Source organism: Rosa rugosa, chromosome 5, assembly GCF_958449725.1.
Source record: "Rosa rugosa chromosome 5, drRosRugo1.1, whole genome shotgun sequence".
Lineage (NCBI taxonomy): Eukaryota > Viridiplantae > Streptophyta > Magnoliopsida > Rosales > Rosaceae > Rosa > Rosa rugosa.
Window position 1 is genome coordinate 5,806,588 of NC_084824.1, and position 20,010 is coordinate 5,826,597.

Below are 20,010 nucleotides of genomic sequence, written 5' to 3' on the forward strand. Positions count from 1 at the left end.
GAAAAGCCCGTAAATTAATGTATATTATATAAAATTATATATATATATATATATATATATATATATATATTAATATATAGTTTTCTAAAATATGTATACTATTATTAAGAGAATAGGCTTTGTTAGCCAAAACTGACTTTTTTACCTTTTTAACTCTCAAAGATTAAAATATCATGAATAACATTTTATTCATCAGGGACAAAAGTGTCAAAATATAATAAACAAAATATAAAAAAATTAACTAAAAAAATTTCCTAAAACTACCCACTCATATAAGCATAACTACCCACTACTCCCACACCCATTGTTTGTTGGCAATTTTTCGTATTATATATACAAACACCAAAGGATGAAACCAAACTCAACTTTATTTGGAAGTGCAAACCTTCTTTTTCCCACTTATCACAATCACACCTTTAAACTAATGAGGAATGAGGACAGTTCCACACACACACACACATATATATATATATGATCAAGTCAGCCGCCCACTACTGGGTCCTGTAATAATTCATTTTCATCATGAACTAGGATATATCATGGGTTCAAACTCTTAAAACAAAACAAAAAAAAAATATTGTCTTTAAAGATTTCTTCATAAATAAAGCTCGGCATGGCCCTGAAAAATGAGGGCTACCCGACTCGGCCGGTAAAAACCCGTTTTATATGGACGAGCTTGGATCTTGCGATTTACAATGAAGCCCGATCCGGCCTGTTATTATTTAAAAATGTAGTAAGGTCTGGCTCAGTCCGCTATAAACGGACGGGTCTGGCCCGTTGACAAGGCCTAACCTAGGTGTGTTTAGACGGTAGAAGGTGGTCAGCCCCCTCGATTAGCCTCATTGGTGCTTTAGGTGGACGAACTGCCTACTTGGCAAGAAGATCCGAAAAAAGGTCACGCTTCCACTGCCAAAACCAAAAACAAAAACAAAAACAAAAACAAAAACAAAAACAAATAATTGGATTCCATTCGTTGTTTGCAGATGGCGGGCTTATCAAGTCATCATAAAAATTAAAAAGAGAAGGAAAGGGGCCCCAAACAGCGTCGACTTTCATAAAGCGGTACCTTTGCCTTGCAATAAATGCCCGGCGACTTTCCCTCTTGTAAAACTTAAAAAGATAGCTCTGTGTCTTGCGTAATCTTCCATTCCTCCACAAAGTAAACGCAAGGCTTGAGATTCTCAAGTCCATTTTTGCTTGCACTTGCCTTGACTTGACTTGGTCCATAAAAACAGCCCACAAAAGCAATATATACTTCATTTCTTTAGCTTCATGCTTCATGCTTCAGTTACTTCCCCACAGGTCTGTTCCTCCAACTCAAATACCCACTTGGTGGAATTTGTGAATCAAAGCAAATGGGATTTGTATTTTTTCAATAAATTGGTTCTTATTTTTACATGATGGGCAGGTTGAGAAAGATGAAAGTTGTTGTTACCTTGTTTGCAATCACATTGGTGCTTGCAACAGTTCAGGAGGTGAGGTCTGATGGAGATCAGCCCTTGTCCAAAATTGCGGTTCACCGGGCGTTATCTGCTCTTCATGACAGAGCTTATGTTAAAGCCTCCCCTGAGCTTCTTGGACTGAAGGTGATCAGATGTACAAATGGGAATGAATGAATGTGCTTCATTGATATTAGTTCAAGCTATAAATTTCTAGTGCTTATGCTGTTTTTGTTAATTTAGGGGGAAACTTCAGTTTGGGTAAATCTGCAGTTCAGTTCTCCTCACCCTTCAAATGATGATTGGATTGGAGTATTTTCTCCTGCAAATTTCAGGTCAGCTATTGAAAAGCACCAGCATTTTTCTCTTGCAATGGTTTTGATTTTGATTTCGATTTCGATTTCGTTGCGATGAATAGTAGAGCATTGATTTAAGGACTTGATTGGATATGCAGTGCTTCAACCTGCGCTGTAGAAAATTCTATGATGACTGCTCCATTTTTATGTTCTGCACCAATTAAGGTTAGCACGGTGCTGCTTTTCCATGGCTATTTTTTACCTGCCTTCTCAGTGTTTCAAGTGGATCCAGAGTTACAGAACCGCATATTAAATATGTTTTGCATTTTTTTTTTTCTTTTTTCTTTTTGTGCAGTACCAGTATGCAAATTACTCTAGTCCGAAGTACCAAGATACAGGGAGAGGCTCCTTGAAGTTACAGTTGATTAACCAGAGATCAGACTTCTCTTTTGCACTATTCTCCGGTGGATTGTCAAACGTATGTTATTTTTTAATTTTTCTATAACTGCATATTGGTTCGATAGCTCTTACAGTACCATGCCTTCTTGCATTTGCCAAATTTTAAAGAATGAACTGTTGTGATGTATCTGGTTTTGTTTCTTATCTGACTATTTTGTAAAACAGCCAAAGCTGGTGGCAATCTCAGGTAGAGTAACATTCGCCAATCCAAAAGCTCCAGTTTATCCACGCTTAGCACAAGGGAAAATGTGGAATGAGGTAACGACACATTCTTATTTGGTGTACTGAATTTCTTTCCATTGAATAGCTTATTTGTCCACAAGAATGTGACCTGCTGTTTCTCATGAAATGATATCCGTTATACTTGATATCTAGATGACTGTAACATGGACAAGTGGATATGCTCTAGGGGAAGCAACACCTTTTGTTGAATGGGGTGAGAAAGGAGGAGACCTTGTGAGATCCCCAGCCGGGACTTTGACCTTCGATCGCAACAGCATGTGTGGTGTGTGAATATTTTCTTCACATGTGAAACTTCTTTTGCATAAAATAAGAGGAAAAATAAATACTAACCATTCTCTAGGTGCATGATCTAATTATTATTATCTTTACTGATTATGAAGTAGTGACATTTAGATGTGAAATTTGTTGCTGGTATTTCATTCATACATTGTCTTCTTCTACTGTTGAGGCTTCTTAATGTTCTTGCATATATATCCATTTTCTAGTACATGATTCACATTAACCATGTGCATACTACGGACACAGGTGCACCAGCAAGAACAGTGGGATGGCGAGATCCTGGATATATACACACTGCTTTTCTGAAGGAATTGTGGCCCAATACAGTGTATGCTACATTTCGATAAAATTAAAAAAAGAAAGCTCTCACTGCTTCTTAACTCTTAACCATGTTTAATTGGATTATCACCAAGTCCTATGTTGAAAATTCATGATTATTATGTAGGTATATCTACAAACTAGGACACAAATTGTCAGATGGTTCATATGTTTTCAGTCAACAATACCAGTTCAGAGCCTCTCCTTATCCTGGACAAAATTCTCCTCAAAGTATTGTTATATTTGGTGACATGGGAAAGGTTTAGACTCTCTTCATATACTGTGTCAATAAGACATTGCTATACCCTTGTTTTTGTTTCTGTCACATTTCAATTTATGATATTTCAATACTCGGAACTATTTCACTGATCTGTGAAGTAGTCTTCACATGTCTTAAGTCTTATGAGGATGAATAGGCTGATTTTGTTTTGATTCAACTGAACTTACTTGTAAGCTCTGCTGCTTCATGTCAAAGTAATGCATATATTGCATTTCTATGAATTTTTACTTTAACCAGGTTTACAAACTTCCATGTAGTTTCCCAAATCCTTTGTTTAATGTTACACCATGCAGGATGAAGAGGATGGTTCCAATGAATACAACAATTTCCAGAGAGGCTCTCTCAACACTACTAAGCAGCTTATTCGAGACCTGAAAAACATTGATATTGTGTTCCATATTGGAGATATATGTTATGCAAATGGTTACCTTTCACAATGGGACCAATTTACCGCACAGGTTGAGCCAATAGCATCTTCTGTTCCTTACATGGTTGCAAGGTTTGTCAATTCTACAACAGTTTCACACCTTGTTTAAAAATGTTTTCTTCTCCACAGTCTTCTTTGCTGATTTGTAATTTATTTACTCTTTCAGTGGAAATCACGAGCGTGACTGGCCTAATTCAGGTTCCTTTTTTGGAAGCACAGATTCAGGTGGGGAATGCGGTGTCTTAGCCCAGAACATGTTTTATGTCCCTGCTGAGAACAGGGAAAAATTCTGGTATGGAACAATTCACAAACCTCGTCATATCTCACTGTTGGATACCATGTTCAGACCTTTTACCTGTATGTAATGCCATAATTTCCTTCTAAATTTGGGATCCCATTACAAGTTAGTCGTTACTTTAGCGAATTTGGCCTTGAAAATCAATTTTTAGGAGTCTCAAGTAATATCTATCACTTTAATGACACCGTTGCTTACAGTCCTGCTTCGTGATTAATGTGAATGTAAACTTTGGTAGTTCCGGTCTTCCAGATTATTTAACTGTCTTGAACATTATTAGTTTCTTTTTCCAGGTATTCCACTGACTATGGCATGTTCCGGTTCTGCATAGCCGACACAGAACATGATTGGAGAGAAGGAACAGAGCAGTACAAGTTCATTGAGAACTGCTTTGCAACAGTTGATAGACAAAAGCAACCATGGCTGATATTTCTTGCACATCGGGTATTGGGTTACTCTTCTGCGAGCTTTTATGTAGCTGAAGGATCGTTTGAGGAACCAATGGGAAGGGAGAGCCTTCAGAAACTATGGCAGAAATACAAGGTTGACATTGCCGTATATGGCCATGTGCACAATTATGAAAGGACATGTCCCATTTACGAGGTAAACCAAAACTTCTCTGCATTGCTTTGTACATTACATTTTGTCCTACATTCTTAGGCATGACTATACTCATGTTTTCAAAAACTTACAGTACTCCCTAACCAATTGAATTTGCACCAAATACCCGGTCCTTCTATCTTTGACTTAAATTTGATCCCACATTTATTTCATTCTGCAGAATATCTGCACTAGCAAGGAGAAGCAACATTACGTAGGTAATCTGAATGGGACAATCCATGTGGTTGCTGGCGGTGGAGGAGCAAGTCTTGTAAGCTTTGCTCCTATTAATACGATATGGAGTATCTTTAAGGACTATGACTATGGATTTGTCAAAATGACTGCATTTGATCACTCAAACCTGTTGTTCGAGTACAAGAAGAGCAGCGATGGAAAGGTTTATGACTCTTTCAGAATATCCAAGAATTACAGAGACATCTTGGCCTGCAGTGTTGATAGTTGCCCAAGTACAGCAATGGCATCTTGAATTTAGAAGTTTGAATATAAAAGGAAAACATGCTGGTTGTTCAATAATGGTTGAAACAAAAGAGTTTGCGAGAATTTGAGACATGCAGTAGTGAACTGTATTTACCTCTGCTTCTTCAGCCTCCCAAGTAAAGATTGAATTGCCGATCCACTATAGAAATCGAGATTGTTGGTCCAAGATTGTCTTCTTTCTCGTCAACTAGTTGTTCCCAATTAGTAACTAATGATCGATGTAACTTTGTTATCGAAATTAAACAGAAAAACATAGACAAAGAAATACAAAAGTTTAGGCTTTTCTACTTCCGGAACCACAAAGTTATTTCTCGGCTTCGTACAAGATAACATCAAGAAAATGCATCGTTTATTGTCTATCAAAAACACCCGGGAACAATATTATCTTTATGCTTAGTAACAACTTTAACTCTCATTTTTTGGGTGATTTATAATGCTCTCCGAATATTGAATTTTTTTTTTTTTTTTTTTTTTTGAGAAAACCCGAATATTGAAAATTTAAAATAGAAAACAGTTAGATTAGTTCAACACTTCAACGTATAAGATGCATGCAAAATTTGAATAATCTAACTGCTCTCAGCTCCGGAATATCAGAGTGAAAACTCTTATCTTTTATAAACTTTTACTGCTAGATAAAATTTCGACAAAAACAAACTTTGATAAAAAAAAAAAGGGTCCTTGACCCAAAGCCCCAAAATGAGCAAAAATTATCCCACTTACCCCAGCAACAGATTTTTGTTCCCACATACCCAATTTGACACCAAATGACCATTATACCCTCAACCCAATTAAAAAATTACAAACACGCCACTCAACATCAATCTCTCACATCCCGATCTCTCTCCCCCCTCCGGCGCTGCTTCTCTCTCCTCCGTGTCGTCTCTCTTGCCTCCGGCGCCGTCTCTCTCTCTCCTCCGGCGCTGTCTCTCTCTCTCTCTCTCCTCCGCAGAAAATCCTCCACTCGATCGAGTGCGAGCTGTGATGCAGATCTCAGTTCCGCGGTTCGAATCGCATTTCTAGGCGCATTGAGAGAGAAGATGGGATCGAGCGGCAGTAAAGCCACGTCGTCGTCGTTTCCCGGCGATAGTGGTCGAAGGCGACGATCCAGATCCATCGTCTATTGAAGGGAGAAAGAGTGACCTGCTCGTGAACGTCGCTGGTTCTTGAATATCAGGAGTACCACTCGATCCTTTTTTTCATTTTTTTGCCCGGCCTATGTTCGAACCTTTCGTAGAGTGCTTTAGCTTCCTTCTCCCAGTTTGGAATGTATTTTTTGAGGTATTGGGGAGCATCTGTACAATGATTTTGTTTCTGATTGAGTCTTCTTGCAATATAGTCGAGAACCTAGTGGAGGTTTTACTGTTTCCAATATTGTTTTTCCTATCGTCCATCTGGAGCATTGGTAGGTCTTCTGATGTTTTTGATTTCTAATTTTCTCAATAACTATTAAACCGGTGATATAATTCTATCTCAATTGTATTGGAGCCACTTGTTGTATATCCTATATTTGGGATGCTGTGGGCAATACTCTATGCTCCAATTCACATGTTTCTTACACTAGTCAATTTCATTGCCTTTCTTTTTACTTGTATATATGACACTCTTCGAGATACATGGAAGTTTATTAGCAGCATATTCCAGTTTGCTTCAGCCTCTCAGGCAACAGTGAGGACTGTTGAAGTTTCCATATGGCGTTCACTTTGGAATGACCTCTTTTCACAGGTTATTTTATGTGCTCTTAGGAGTGTGTCAAGGGTCTATTGGGGGGCAATAGACGTTTTGAATTAATGTAATTTTTTTTTTCTTTAATCAAAGTTATATTTGTGTAATTTTAGAAAAATTAGTTCTCATTTCGGTAATCGAAACGTCTATTGGAGGGCAATAGACGTCTATTGGGAGGCAATAGACGTTTTAAAATTGATATAATTTCTTCGTTTTTTCTTTAATCAAAGTTTTATCTGTCAAATTTTAGGAAGATTAGTTCCTATTTCGGCTACCGAAAGTTCTATTGGGGGGCAATAGACGTCTATTGGGGGGCAATACATGGCTGATAGTCGTCTATTGGGGGGCAATAGACGTCTATTGGAGGGCAATAGGAGGCAATAGAGGTCTATTGGGGGGCAATAGATGTCTATTGGGGGCAAAAAAAACCTTTCCGGTGAGATTTTCAACAAATTCCGGTGACCGGATTCCGGCCGCCGGTGACCGGAATCCTGCGAAAGTTGGCCGGAATCCGGCGGCCGGTGACCGGATTCCAGCGAAAGTTGGCCGGAATCCGGCGGCCGGCCACCGGATTCCGGCGAAGTCTCCTATGGTTTCTCTCTCTTCTATTTTCTCTCTCTCTCTCTCTAAGTAAATAAGGGGTGAGGGGTAAAATGGTATTAAAAAAAAATTAAAAATAAAAAAAAAATCTTAGTGGGGTATTAGGGAAGACTCCCTTAGAGTGTATTGGGTAAGAGGGAATTAAAAAAATTCAATGGGGTTAGTGGGGAAAAAATCCCTAGAAATGGGGTAAGTGGACAAAAACCCAAAAAAAAAATTGAAACTTCTGGAAAGCCCTTTAAAATGGGAGCTCAGTCGAATCTTCCCTTGGGATTCCTTAGATGATGCCATCATTGGAACTGACGAACCTATAATCTCGTACTTCAAGTTACACATAACAAGCTCGTACTTAATTGGTTACTTTGCTTCTTCAACAGTTCAACTACGTCAGTCGTCACTCTCCTCTTCAACTCGCAGCTTTAGATACTGTGTGGGGATGAAACAACTGAAAGTGATGAGGTTGTTAATTCTGTTGGGTCTTGTAATCATCCAAGAGGCAACTTCACATGGAGAGCACCCTCTTTCCAGAATTGCTATTCATCAAGCAACCTTTGCTCTTCATGACCTTGCTTATATCAAAGCCTCTCCTACTGTTCTAGGATTAAGGGTAAAGCCTCACTGTCCTCACTTATTACTAGCACTCCTGCTTGAAATAATTTATATACCCTTTGATTTTGATTTTAGGAGAAGTTTAATGGGTTTCTTTCACTATTTTAGGGGCAAGACACTGAATGGGTGACTTTGGAATTTGGTTCTGAAAACCCTTCAACTGAGGATTGGATTGGAGTATTTTCTCCTGCTAATTTTAGGTATAGTAGTGTTCTTTTCTTGACCTTTTTGCCCAAATTTGGTTTCAGTTAAAATTTGGACCTTTTGGAGTGATTTTACTATGGTCTGATTTTCAGTGCTTCTTCCTGCCCTGAGGAAAATCCAAGAGTTTATCCTCCATTTTTGTGCTCTGCACCTATTAAGGTTCATTTAGTTTGCAATTACCTTGTTTTTTGTACATTGCTTCTTTAGCTTCGCAAGTGTAAAATGCCTAAAGAAGTGACATGAATCCGTTTCCATTTCCAGTTTCAATATGCAAATTACTCCAGTCCCGAGTACAAGGACACTGGAAAAGGCTTCTTGAAGCTTCAGCTGATCAACCAGAGATCGGACTTCTCTTTCGCGCTGTTTTCTGGTGGTTTACTGAATGTATGCTAAAACTTGCGCTGCAGTTCTTATGCAATTGAACTTTTTGGTTTAATGAAGCTGCAATTTTGTAAGTCCTTCTTTTCTGTGTGGTAGCCAAAGGTCGTGGCGGTGTCAAATGTTGTAGCTTTCTCTAATCCAAATGCACCAGTTTATCCACGAATAGCACAAGGGAAAGAATGGAATGAAGTACGTTCAATCTCCAAGTTGCTGTTGACCTTTTTCTTTTAATCCAGACAAGGTTTTTTGAGTATCAACATTGCTTCATGAAAAATGTATTAAGGCAACTATTCAAGGTAATAATATGTTTCTGTACTTAAACTCAGATGACTGTAACATGGACTAGTGGATATGGGATTGATGAGGCAGAGCCTTTTGTTGATTGGGGTCCAAGAGGAGAACGTTTGCGTTCCCCAGCTGTGACACAAACTTTTGATCGTCATAGCATGTGTGGTCCGTAACTTTCTTGCAACTTTTTTCTGTTTTGAAGAAAATAATGCAGACAAAATACAATAGAATTCTAGTGAAGATTAATCATGCAGTCAAAAGAAATGTCAGCATGTCTTAACTGCTAAAGGGAAGATAGATTAGTATTTCATAATGGTAAAAACAGTTGCTTGTCTATTGTCTTTGCTGCCAAACATGTCCGAATATTTATGTCCCTGTACGAGCTTATGACATATATCTGGTTAGATCCTGTTTTATAATCTGGATGTTTACAGTTTATGTTGTCAATGTACATGTGCAGGTGCACCTGCAAGAACAGTGGGATGGCGTGACCCTGGATTCATACACACTAGTTTTCTGAAGGAGTTGTGGCCAAATAAAGTGTAGGTTGAAGTTCTGTATATGATTTTCTTGAAAGAGGAGTGAGTATGATTGCTACTAACCACACGAGTTTTATGCAGGTATACGTACAGGCTGGGACATAGATTGTTTAATGGTACATATATATGGAGTCAAGACTATCAGTTTAAAGCATCTCCTTATCCTGGTCAAAATTCTTTACAACGTGTAGTCATTTTCGGTGACATGGGAAAGGTTTGAACTCCCTTTTGGAACATTACATGCTGTAGTATTCAGAATCTTACCCTCCTTTTGATCACTGTTTAACCCTTTTGCTTTCTTCTAAATAATTGCTACTTCGTTCAGTGCAAATGTGGATTTCCAAGTTGTTATTAGCTATGTGAATCACTTTGATATAGTTTCTGATTTGTTCCATCCACTCTTTCACCACATAGGATGAAGCTGATGGTTCCAATGAATATAACAATTTCCAGAGAGGCTCTCTCAACACTACTAAGCAGCTTATTCGAGACCTGAAAAACATTGATATTGTGTTCCATATTGGAGATATATGTTATGCAAATGGTTACCTTTCACAATGGGACCAATTTACTGCACAAGTTGAGCCAATAGCATCAACTGTTCCTTACATGATTGCAAGGTTTGTCATTATTTGATACATAATTTATTTCAGCAAGTGTTCCTCTTTTGAATTTTTATTTTATTTTTTTGCTTTCAGTGGCAACCATGAACGCGACTGGCCAGGATCAGGTTCTTTCTATGGGAACATGGATTCAGGAGGAGAATGTGGTGTGTTGGCTGAAAATATGTTCTATGTTCCCACCAAGAACAATGCTAAGTTCTGGTATGGGAGTCTTTTTGCATTGTGATCACAACCCCTAGATTGTTTATGACCAAGATTATCCTCTTTTAATATTGATATTGTTCCCATCGAAACCTTATCAGTTTGCTGGATTCAATATATTCACAATTTTTTTTCTCCATTATGGTCTGATAATGCTATTAATCCAGGTACTCCACTGACTATGGCATGTTTCACTTCTGCATAGCGGACACAGAACATGATTGGAGAGAGGGAACAGAGCAGTACAAATTCATTGAGCACTGTTTAGCATCAGTCGATAGACAGAAGCAACCATGGCTAATTTTTCTTGCACATCGGGTTCTCGGATATTCTTCTTGTATCTCTTATGCAGAAGAAGGATCATTTAATGAACCAATGGGGAGGGAGAGCCTTCAGAAGCTATGGCAAAAGTACAAGGTTGACATTGCCATTTATGGCCATGTACATAACTATGAAAGAACATGTCCCATATACCAGGTATATCTTTTTCTCAATGTGCAATCACCATTTACTACCCTCAATTCCATTTAATCTAGATTTTACTGTTGGTTATTAATGATGGAAGTGTTGTTGTCTCTGTGGAACAGAATATTTGCACAAATGAAGAGAAGCACTATTATAAGGGCAGCTTGAATGGAACAATACATGTGGTTGCTGGTGGTGCAGGAGCAAGTCTATCAACTTTTACATCCCTTCAAACAAAATGGAGTATTTTCAAAGACTATGACCATGGATTTGTCAAGCTCACAGCATTTGATCATTCAAATTTGTTGTTCGAGTACAAGAAGAGCAGGGATGGACAGGTTTATGACTCTTTCAGAATATCCAGAGATTATAGGGACATCTTGGCCTGCACAGTTGATAGTTGTCCAAGCACGACACTAGCGTCATGAACTGGATTTAGAAGTATATACTTGTAATTTTGAATATTTGTTACAGTGAACAGTGACTTTCTGATGTATATTGAAGGTTATCTTCAGCAATAGTACTACAAGAATAATTTTCTCCCATTATGCTGGTATGTCCGTTGACACTTGCATGTTTCCGAACCCTTCATATTCTGTTGACAATAATTAGTATTTGATTTAACTGTAATAATCTACCCCCCAAATTTGTTTTCAATATTGGGTCAAAAGAAAAGAAAAACACTGGGACCGACTGAGTCTTCTAGTAAATTGGTTTCTGATTTTGTTGGGAAAGGAAGAGCTGGTTATTTCAGAGACTAAAGAAAAGAAGAAATCATTTTAACCATTAAATTCTATGAGAGTACTGGTTTGCTCTTTATCAGATGCAAAAACCAATTTCAGTGTATGAATCTTCATTTCATTGAAGTAGTTTGTTCTGTTACAATGGAAAGATCCTTTTGTGCCTACAATAAATCAGGAAAGTGAAGTACAAGAACCCACAGACGAAACCACAAATAATCAGAACCCAACTAAATGTGGATGGATTATCAAAAACAGAGTCTGCAAAATTCATTCCAAATACTGCTGTAACAGAAGCAAACATTGTAGCCACAAAGGTAGCTGCTGTAAGAAGCAACTCAAATTTTATCAGATGGTTCTGAACATTGCCCTGTGCATGAGCAAAAGTGTAATTAGAATGAAATTAGTGTATATATAATAGAAATTCAAAGAAATAAAACGAAAAAGGCAATCTAGGGTTTAGAAAATTAGAGATTGTTAATCACTCTTACCAGTTTGATGTTAATAAAATCTTCTGTATCATCAATGTATTCTTTTAGCTGCAGCACAAGTACAAGTAAAATGAGACATGCCATAGATAAGGTGATATATCGGTATTTGCTAACAAACAGAAGGCAATTCATGTTTTAAACATTACAATTTCTAAAAACCTCAAAAACTATGACTTTATATAGAAACTAGATATCACGGAACATCAAAATGTCATACCGATAACAATTTGCTGAGAGTATGGTCAATGATAATAAAGTATGCTTCAAGCAGCATTTCCAGTTGATCAACGTCTTCTTCACTATTAGATGAACTAATGAAGCTTCCAGTTCTGCTTGAATTCACAATACTGCTAAAAGTCCTTTGCAAATTCTGTGATCCACCAAGTGACTCTACTGGTGAAACAGGAGCAGATTTCGAAACCACTTTATCATCACCCGAGGAGTTAGTTTGACAGCTAAGGTCGCTTGAGGGAAAACACTCCGACCTTTGTTTCTTCTCAGTCAGGTACATCTCAGCCATGTCGCCGTCATCATCCATGAGATGTTCTATTTCATCACGGACCTAGAATAATAAAAAGCAAATATATTGAAGATATGGAAGGTATACAGATATTATGAACCAGATGCTCTATTGGCCCCCAAGTCTTCACTCACCAACCCTCCCATTTTTTTTTCCAACTTTATAAACCCAATTTAACTTGTGGCCAATTTGTATTGAAACAGAAAAAAAATATAAGAATAAAATAAAATAAAATATCCCATTTCCTTCCTGGCTGCAGCACCTCTCTTCATTTTCCATTTTGCAAGCCAGACATGGTCCTTTTAAAAATTTGAGTTAAAATCTTGAAAACATATTCAAATAAATGACGGGAACATAAAGATAATAATACTTTCTTTAGGGCTTTAGGGGAGAAGATAATTAGGTGCCAATAGAATCAGCCTCAGAAAGCTAAGTACTCATCTTTTACCTTCTGCACTCGTTGTGTCAAGGCAAGGAGGTGACCTTTGAGTCTACGCACACGCTCTAGATTCAGAGTGTTAATGGATGTTGCTAGTTCATCCAGCACAGGGTATATCTCCAGTTCCAGTTCTTTTACCTATCAAATGATGCATATACCAAGTTAGTAAAGACTTCACTACTTTGGTATAATCCACACAAATGCAGCATGTTCCAAATGAAAATAGAGATATGCATTACCTGAGCATCTAGAGATAAGCAAGTTAGTTCCAAAGCCAGCTCCAGTGCTCTAAATTCAAAGGGCAAGTCATCTAAATCAAATAGACTCATTGTCAGAAATGCATTTAACATTTCGTTTTTCTTTGATCACTAAAAGAAAATAAATTTTTCCAAGAGAAACGAGTTGTAACTAAATTTTAGTGGAAACCTCTTTTACTGTTGGATAAGATATTTCGGAGGAGTGGCAAAAGAAAAGAAAAAAAATATATTGTTCACATGCTTAAGAAAAGCATGAGAAGCTAAAAGCATAAAAGCCATCAGGTAATGTGTAGAACTAGTTTCCTCACCAGATTGATCTTTGTTTGCCTGAAGGCGTTTGCATAATTCAGATTTGTACTGAACAACACATCGATCCAGGGAATTCATAAGGATAACCTCTTCAGCTGTGATTATACACCTTATCTGTTCTAGACTAACAACAATAGCTTTCTCCCTTCCTAAAATTGTAGAAGGGTAAATGAACAAAGGGTCCAAAAGTCGGAGATCTCTGGCAGGCAAAGAACAATGTCTCATAATAGTAGCCTTGTCAAGCTCCAAAATCTTTGAGTCCCCAGTTGTATCAATCTTTATCCAAGATCGACTTCCCTGACCTCTCTTCTTCAGTCCCTCGATACCACCAGGCCAACCACGAATTCCATGACCTCTCTTCTCCAGTCCCTGGATACCACCAGGACACTCACGAATTCCATTTGCATAAAACTGAAAGTTTCCAGTATTATTAGAGGAGGTGGATTCTGGATGATCAGAATGAATTAAAGGACTTCGTGATCCTTCCATTGGATATATTCACCCTGCTGTGGATGCTAATCCAGAATCCGGAAGAAGAAAACTTCCATCTCGGTGTATACTAAACAATACAAAACTGCAACACCACAGCCGTGTTTGAGAAATCTAGCTATTGGTGATAGAATATTGTATGGAAGCGCAACCACTACTTCGACATCCATCCATGTTCTCACCACATGTTTAAAGCAGAATCTGAAAGCTGTACGTAGAAAATGATGAACCCTTTCAAATTTTATTGCCCCTAAAAGTACAAGTACATCACTGACAGTTAAAAAAACAAGTGAAAAACTATGAGTGAACAGAAAAGACATGAACTGAAACTTGGAAATATCTCAGTCTCAGTTGAGTTTGATAACTACATGTCATCAGTCATTGAGTCAATTCGATTCATATCTTGAAAACAAAAGGGACTACATATCAACCCAACACAGTTGACGATTCATATCTTGAAAACAACAGGAACTACATATCAACCTATCACAGTTGAATTGACTGCTGTAAATTAGAAGCAGCCAATCTCATTAGCCTAATTGACTCACAAAATTTCGATTCAACTAGCAAACTCCAGCCCCAAATCAGAACACTATAAATCAACAGTAGGAATAAGTTCAAATTACAAGCTCAAAATAAATAAAGATTACTTCTTTAGAACACCCAGAAATTAAAGGAACGATCTTTTCCATAAAATAAAAATTTAAAAAAAAAAAAAAAAAAAAGTATTGATTTAGTCTCAGAAAGGAAAGCAACGAAATCCAGGTTATCATGGCCACAAAACCGAAGAGTCTCTCATTCAAGGAAATCAGTAAATGAGAAAGAATCTGAGAACAAAGAAAAGAACTTTACCTTGGGAAAAGAGCTCCGACTGGTAATCGGGAAATGGTGGATAGCTGAAAGGTGAGGAGAAGCAGATGGTGTAAAGGGCGGTGTTTGTCTCAGTGATTATGAATGCCCAGTACGCTTCGGGTTGAGGTTGACGAAGGAGAACAACCTCTGGCTCAGGAGAATTTTTCTTTCATTTTTTTTTTTTTTTTTACGGTACATATCATATAATCTAAGAATTTGTTTTTTTTTTTTGTGCAAATAACCAAAATAAATTTTTTGTTTTTTTTTTTTTTATAGATAAAGAAAGTTACAAAGAAAAACCTCAAGCACTAAGAATGTTTTTGTTGATCCAGAAAGGAATGTATGAAAATTAAGAAGAAGAAAATTTGGTGTTATTTTTATTTTTTCTCCCTTTAATTTAAAATAAAACCAATAAACAAACAAAAAAAATATAATTTCACCATTATATAGTATTAAAATGATTAATGATTATAGAAAACAATTGCACTAATCTTAGTATGTACAAACATGACAATATGTCATTTTAGATTTATGTCGGCAATAACTAATAAGTAGTAATAAACATTTAACTGTGTTCATATCTTGTTTGAGTTGACTTTTTTTTGTCTTATGGCCATGTTTGGTTGATTAGAGCTCGCTGCTAGACACAAATACAGTATGAGCCCAGCATGTTTAAAAACAATCTGCACTGCCTGAACATGATTAAGGAAGACTTGAGGGCAGCCGCATTAGCCATTTATTTAAAAAAAAAACCTTATGAAGTTATACGTTTAAAAAAAAATGAAAAAGAAGAAGAAGAAGTTATAAAGTTGGACAATAATTCGTATAAAAACAATTTCATTCAAAAGATGAAAGAAAACCTTTCAAAAAAAAAAAAGATGAAAGAAAAAGATTTTTTTTTTGTTCAATCCAATTAGATAAATTTACAATTCCTTGTTTAAAAAAAGAAGAAGACAAATTTCCTTTCAAAAAAAAAAAGAAGAAGACAAATTTATGATTAAAAAAAGAAAAAAGACAAATTCAAAATTTTCTTATCCATTTCAAGTTATCATTATGTCATATATTTCCTTATATCGTCTTCAATCTATATTAAATTGTTGAAAGTTGAAACCAATCACATACAAATTGTAATACACGGAAACCATTTATTCCCAAATTTATATTACGTTACATTTGTCTCAGCCCACAAATAGGAAAATCTCATTCCTCTTTCCATTTTGATTGTGAAGGTTGCGTTGATTAATTGAGTAATAACTATTTTAAAACATGAAAAATGAAAACTAAAGAGGGGTTTGATAATCTGTATTTATTTCTAAAAATAGGCTCATTCCATGACGTGGCATGAGGCAAATAAGTCATGACCCGAATACCCGAATAAAGCCCAAAGAGGTAAGACTAGTAAGAGATGGCGCGAAAGGCAGTGATGGTTGGAAACGCCGATAATGGCGCAAGGCCTTCCATAACATCAGCATGGTCTCCACGCGCAAAAACCCTAATTTCCGGCCATTTCCCATTTCATTCCTTGTCATCATTTTTATTTTCGTTCTCTAACAGAGAACCCTGAAAGCTCAACAAACTTTCAGGTCTCCCATCACTTTTTTTTCTCTCTCTTTCTTTGCCCATTAATTGATTACAGGTACTTTTTTTTGTTTTTTTGTTTTTTTTTGTTCTTAAGTTTCGATTCTAGGGTTTATGGATCGAGGGTTTTTCTCGTTCCAATAGAATTTGGAGTTTATTTGTTTTGTTCTTTCCAAATTTTAGTTTCTGAGGTTTCTGTTTCTCCAGCATATTTTGTAGATTCAAATTTCAATTGAGGTGAGGAAGGAGCTGTTGATCACGGCCATGCTTACAGGATCATTTGGCTAAAGTGAGTTTCTTTTCTACATAGTCTATTGATACCAATTTGAATTTATAGCAAGACTATAAATTTTATATATGAAAATGGAGTTTTATAAATTTCTGAGCAAAATGGATGGAAACGTATGTATGTGTATTTTTGATAGATATGAATGTGTGATTGATAACTGATGCATGTAATTGTTACAATGAACAGATGAAATTTTATATAACTGGTATGGTGTTAAATTTGTTGGTTACTTGGTTTTGTATATGAATGGCTTAATGTTGTATGAAAAATTGAAAATTATTTATTGTGCACCCGCCAAATTATTAAAGAGTGCTAGCTCCTTTAGTTGGGAATGTTTTGTACAGGGTATCAATCTCCCCGCAAAGTTGTAAACATTACTGGGAAAAATCATTTCTCATTCATGTAATCAAGTTGCAAATCCATCTCATTTTGGTCTTGTTTTCTGCTCTCTTTAACAGATTATATTGACTTCAAAAGCGAGCTATATATATTAATTATTTCTGTTTTTGTTATGGATTTGTTTCAGTTATGGACTTGGAACATGGCAGGACTAGCAAGCTTCCAGACATTGTTATTGAGGAGATTACACAGCCGGAAACACCTGTAAGAGTTCCTGATCGGAGTGTGGAGATTAAACAGTCGGAAACAACTGCAAAAGTTCCTGATCGGAGTGGGGAGATTAAGCAGTCGGAAACACCTCTAAGAGTTCCTGATGGGAGTGGAGAGATTAACCGGTCGGAAACTCCCGCAAAAGTTCCTGATGGGAGCGGGGAGAGTAAGCATTCGGAAACACTTCCAAAAGCTAATGATGGGAGGCCATCTCCTGCAGTGCCGTCCAAAGTTGTAGAAGCTACTGCTAAGGGAGGTCATCGGCGTGCCCCATCGGAAACACTTCCAGACGTTAATGATGGGAATGGAGGCAGTAAGCACCCGTCCTCTCCTTCACCCTCATCCAAAGTTTTAGAGGCTACTGCTAAGGGAGGTCATCGGCGTGGCCCATCAGGAACACTTCCAAAAGTTAATGATGGGAGTGGAGGCAGTAAGCACTCGTCCTCTCCTCCAATCTCATCCAAAGTTGCAGAGGCTACTGCTAAGGGAGGTCATCAGCGTGCCCCATCCGATAAGCTATTGTCTTTCACCTCTACATCTTCATCGGGATCAGACACATCAATGGATGATCTGTTCCAAGTGGACTCGAATAGATTCTCTACTTCAACACATATTCCTCCCCTCCCTAAAGATTATGCCCCAAACTCTCCTTATCGCCCATCAACATCTCGTGCGTCAAATGTCACCAATGGGTTACCAACGGAATCCCCTGCAGTCCAAATGATGGATCGGTATGGAGGATATGATCCTTACAGGATCCCATCTACCGTGTTTGATACAAGTAATGTATCCAACAAAGAAATGGAATGGAGCGCTGCTTCCAATGAGTCATTATTTAGTCTTCATTTAGGCAACAACAGTTTTTCCAGAGACCATATACTTATGTTGAGTGATTTGGGTCCAACCAAATCAAGTGAATTGCTCGAGATTAGTCCACGCACTCGACCTCCAGTAGTAGAAACAGAATTCGAAATTAGTAGGATCGAAGAGGGGAGAGAATCAGCAGCTGAAGAAGTGGCAGATGCGAACATCAAGGACACTGAACATGCAAGTGCTGAAAATCATAGTGAGGGGAGGGTACCACCAGCCCCTAAATCCCCTAGCCTTGCCCACTCCCGCCATTCCGATGGGAGTGGATTAAGTGGAACTAGCACACGGTCCTTTGCCTTCCCAATGTACGTCTATATATATGATCTAAGGTGAACTATGCATGGAAATACCTTAACTTTACATATGTATTTTACAGGTGGGCATACACGCAGTTTCATATGTATAATACAGAGATTGTGCTCATACAATAATCTCTAGTATCATACATGCTTATCTATGCACAAAATTCAGACATATATATCAACAGAATTTTGTGTATAGGAGGCCTCATGTGGAGTATGCTCACATGGGTGTATAATTTCTATGGAAGTTCACAAACCTAGATCTTCTTTCTTTTTATTTTTCTTTTTGCTAGGATCGCACCCCTTGAACTTAGTCCATGAAGAATATACCCTATATATTTGACATCTTTTCAAATTGCTTGCAATCTATGGTATTTTACTGCTACCTATATCGTTTTATATCGCAGTTTGACAGATGGGACGAAAAATTCTCTGATGCTTCCAGGAGATTCTGAAGAGCAGCGTCCGGAGCCACCAGCAGCAGCAGCAGCAGCCAGCAGGACAAAAAAATCAAAGAAAAAAAAGACCCGTTGGCTTCCTTGCTTTTCTTGTTCTTGGTGCAAGTGGGGCTGTTGTTGTTCTTGTCGTCGGCTTTGTTCTTGTCCACGTTTTTTCCGTCGCTGTTGTTGTTGCTGTTAAGAAATGGAAGTGCCATGGATATCATAGCTAGGCCTCCTCCTTGTCCATAATGAATGCCTTAATTGCCTTCCCTCACGAGGCTCGTGTGAAGAAAAGTTAGTTGCACGTACATACACAGGATTGTTAGCAAATTCAATGAAAGTCCGCCCAAACTGCAGCTGTACGTTCATACTTCATACTTATATCAAATCGAGTTGCAAATTTTGCTTCTAGTTTCAGCTTCAAATTTGTGGTGCAACTGTGATTGTGCTCATGTTGTTTAGTGCTTCTTATAATGCATTAATGGAGCATAAAAGCCTAGCTAGAAGGCTAGAACTAAGAACAGTACGTCGTGGATATATGGTTGAAGCAGACTTCAGTATGAAGGCAAAGGATGGATTCGATTGACATACATACATTCCTGGCAACATTACGTGTGGTGTAGTTCGGTTTCCTGGGGGAAGATAGTGGATGTCAATTGACAGACGAGTCAACTTTACTGTACCGAAATGTACATGCATGAGATTTTTGCCTCACGTTGCTCCTCGGTTTGAATCAGCACGCACCAGCTGTTGCATAGTCCTCGGTTCGATTCAAAGAGTTCTTGTTTTTTGCTGTGTATAGTTGTATACCCTATTTCAATGGCATATATATGATCTTAGTTTTAGGGGATGTATAACATATGATTAGAAAAATTAACATTTTAAGTACTTAAAATCACAAAATATTTACATTTCATCTACTATATATGATAAACCAAGTCGACTTGACCCGAATTGGTCACATTTAATCTTGTGCTCGACTTGGTTTGATTTGATCTGCTCAATTAGTAAGGTTCCACTTGAGACAAATCTCAATATTTGTCTCTGTTACTTTTACGT

General features: G+C 37.5%; 4 protein-coding genes across 10 annotated transcripts; 3 read left to right on the forward strand and 1 right to left on the reverse strand.

The window, feature by feature from the left end:
* Positions 1-1,126: 1,126 nt before the first annotated feature.
* LOC133710937 (probable inactive purple acid phosphatase 1) lies at positions 1,127-5,421 on the forward strand. Its single transcript, XM_062137091.1, has 13 exons — positions 1,127-1,302; positions 1,409-1,586; positions 1,683-1,774; positions 1,894-1,960; positions 2,091-2,213; positions 2,360-2,452; positions 2,570-2,699; positions 2,963-3,044; positions 3,162-3,294; positions 3,608-3,813; positions 3,908-4,033; positions 4,330-4,639; positions 4,818-5,421. Exons 1-13 carry the CDS (start codon positions 1,280-1,282, stop codon positions 5,121-5,123), a joined length of 1,869 nt encoding a protein of 622 aa, XP_061993075.1. The 5' UTR covers positions 1,127-1,279; the 3' UTR covers positions 5,124-5,421.
* A 2,319-nt stretch (positions 5,422-7,740) lies between these two features.
* LOC133709585 (probable inactive purple acid phosphatase 1) lies at positions 7,741-11,309 on the forward strand. Its single transcript, XM_062135377.1, has 12 exons — positions 7,741-8,063; positions 8,174-8,265; positions 8,362-8,428; positions 8,531-8,653; positions 8,747-8,839; positions 8,977-9,103; positions 9,399-9,480; positions 9,559-9,691; positions 9,892-10,097; positions 10,176-10,301; positions 10,469-10,778; positions 10,889-11,309. Exons 1-12 carry the CDS (start codon positions 7,893-7,895, stop codon positions 11,192-11,194), a joined length of 1,836 nt encoding a protein of 611 aa, XP_061991361.1. The 5' UTR covers positions 7,741-7,892; the 3' UTR covers positions 11,195-11,309.
* A 215-nt stretch (positions 11,310-11,524) lies between these two features.
* LOC133712089 (magnesium transporter MRS2-5) lies at positions 11,525-15,065 on the reverse strand. 5 transcript variants are annotated; one of them, XM_062138171.1, is made up of 7 exons: positions 14,864-15,065; positions 13,522-14,096; positions 13,196-13,266; positions 12,966-13,094; positions 12,215-12,559; positions 11,998-12,045; positions 11,525-11,876 (listed from the first exon to the last, which is right to left on the reverse strand). In XM_062138171.1, exons 2-7 carry the CDS (start codon positions 14,009-14,011, stop codon positions 11,646-11,648), a joined length of 1,314 nt encoding a protein of 437 aa, XP_061994155.1. In that variant the 5' UTR covers positions 14,012-14,096; positions 14,864-15,065; the 3' UTR covers positions 11,525-11,645. The 5 variants fall into 5 exon arrangements, with proteins under 5 accessions (XP_061994155.1, XP_061994154.1, XP_061994151.1 ...); XM_062138170.1 differs by having other exon boundaries at positions 13,522-14,212; XM_062138167.1 differs by having other exon boundaries at positions 13,522-14,219.
* A 1,246-nt stretch (positions 15,066-16,311) lies between these two features.
* Positions 16,312-19,891, forward strand: LOC133709369 (uncharacterized). Of its 3 annotated transcripts, none has more exons than XM_062135086.1 (4): positions 16,312-16,499; positions 16,649-16,730; positions 17,257-18,538; positions 18,919-19,891. In XM_062135086.1, exons 3-4 carry the CDS (start codon positions 17,259-17,261, stop codon positions 19,148-19,150), a joined length of 1,512 nt encoding a protein of 503 aa, XP_061991070.1. In that variant the 5' UTR covers positions 16,312-16,499; positions 16,649-16,730; positions 17,257-17,258; the 3' UTR covers positions 19,151-19,891. The 3 variants fall into 3 exon arrangements, with proteins under 3 accessions (XP_061991070.1, XP_061991072.1, XP_061991071.1); XM_062135088.1 differs by having other exon boundaries at positions 17,257-18,514; positions 18,957-19,891; XM_062135087.1 differs by having other exon boundaries at positions 16,314-16,499; positions 17,257-18,514.
* The last annotated feature ends 119 nt before the right edge of the window (positions 19,892-20,010 follow it).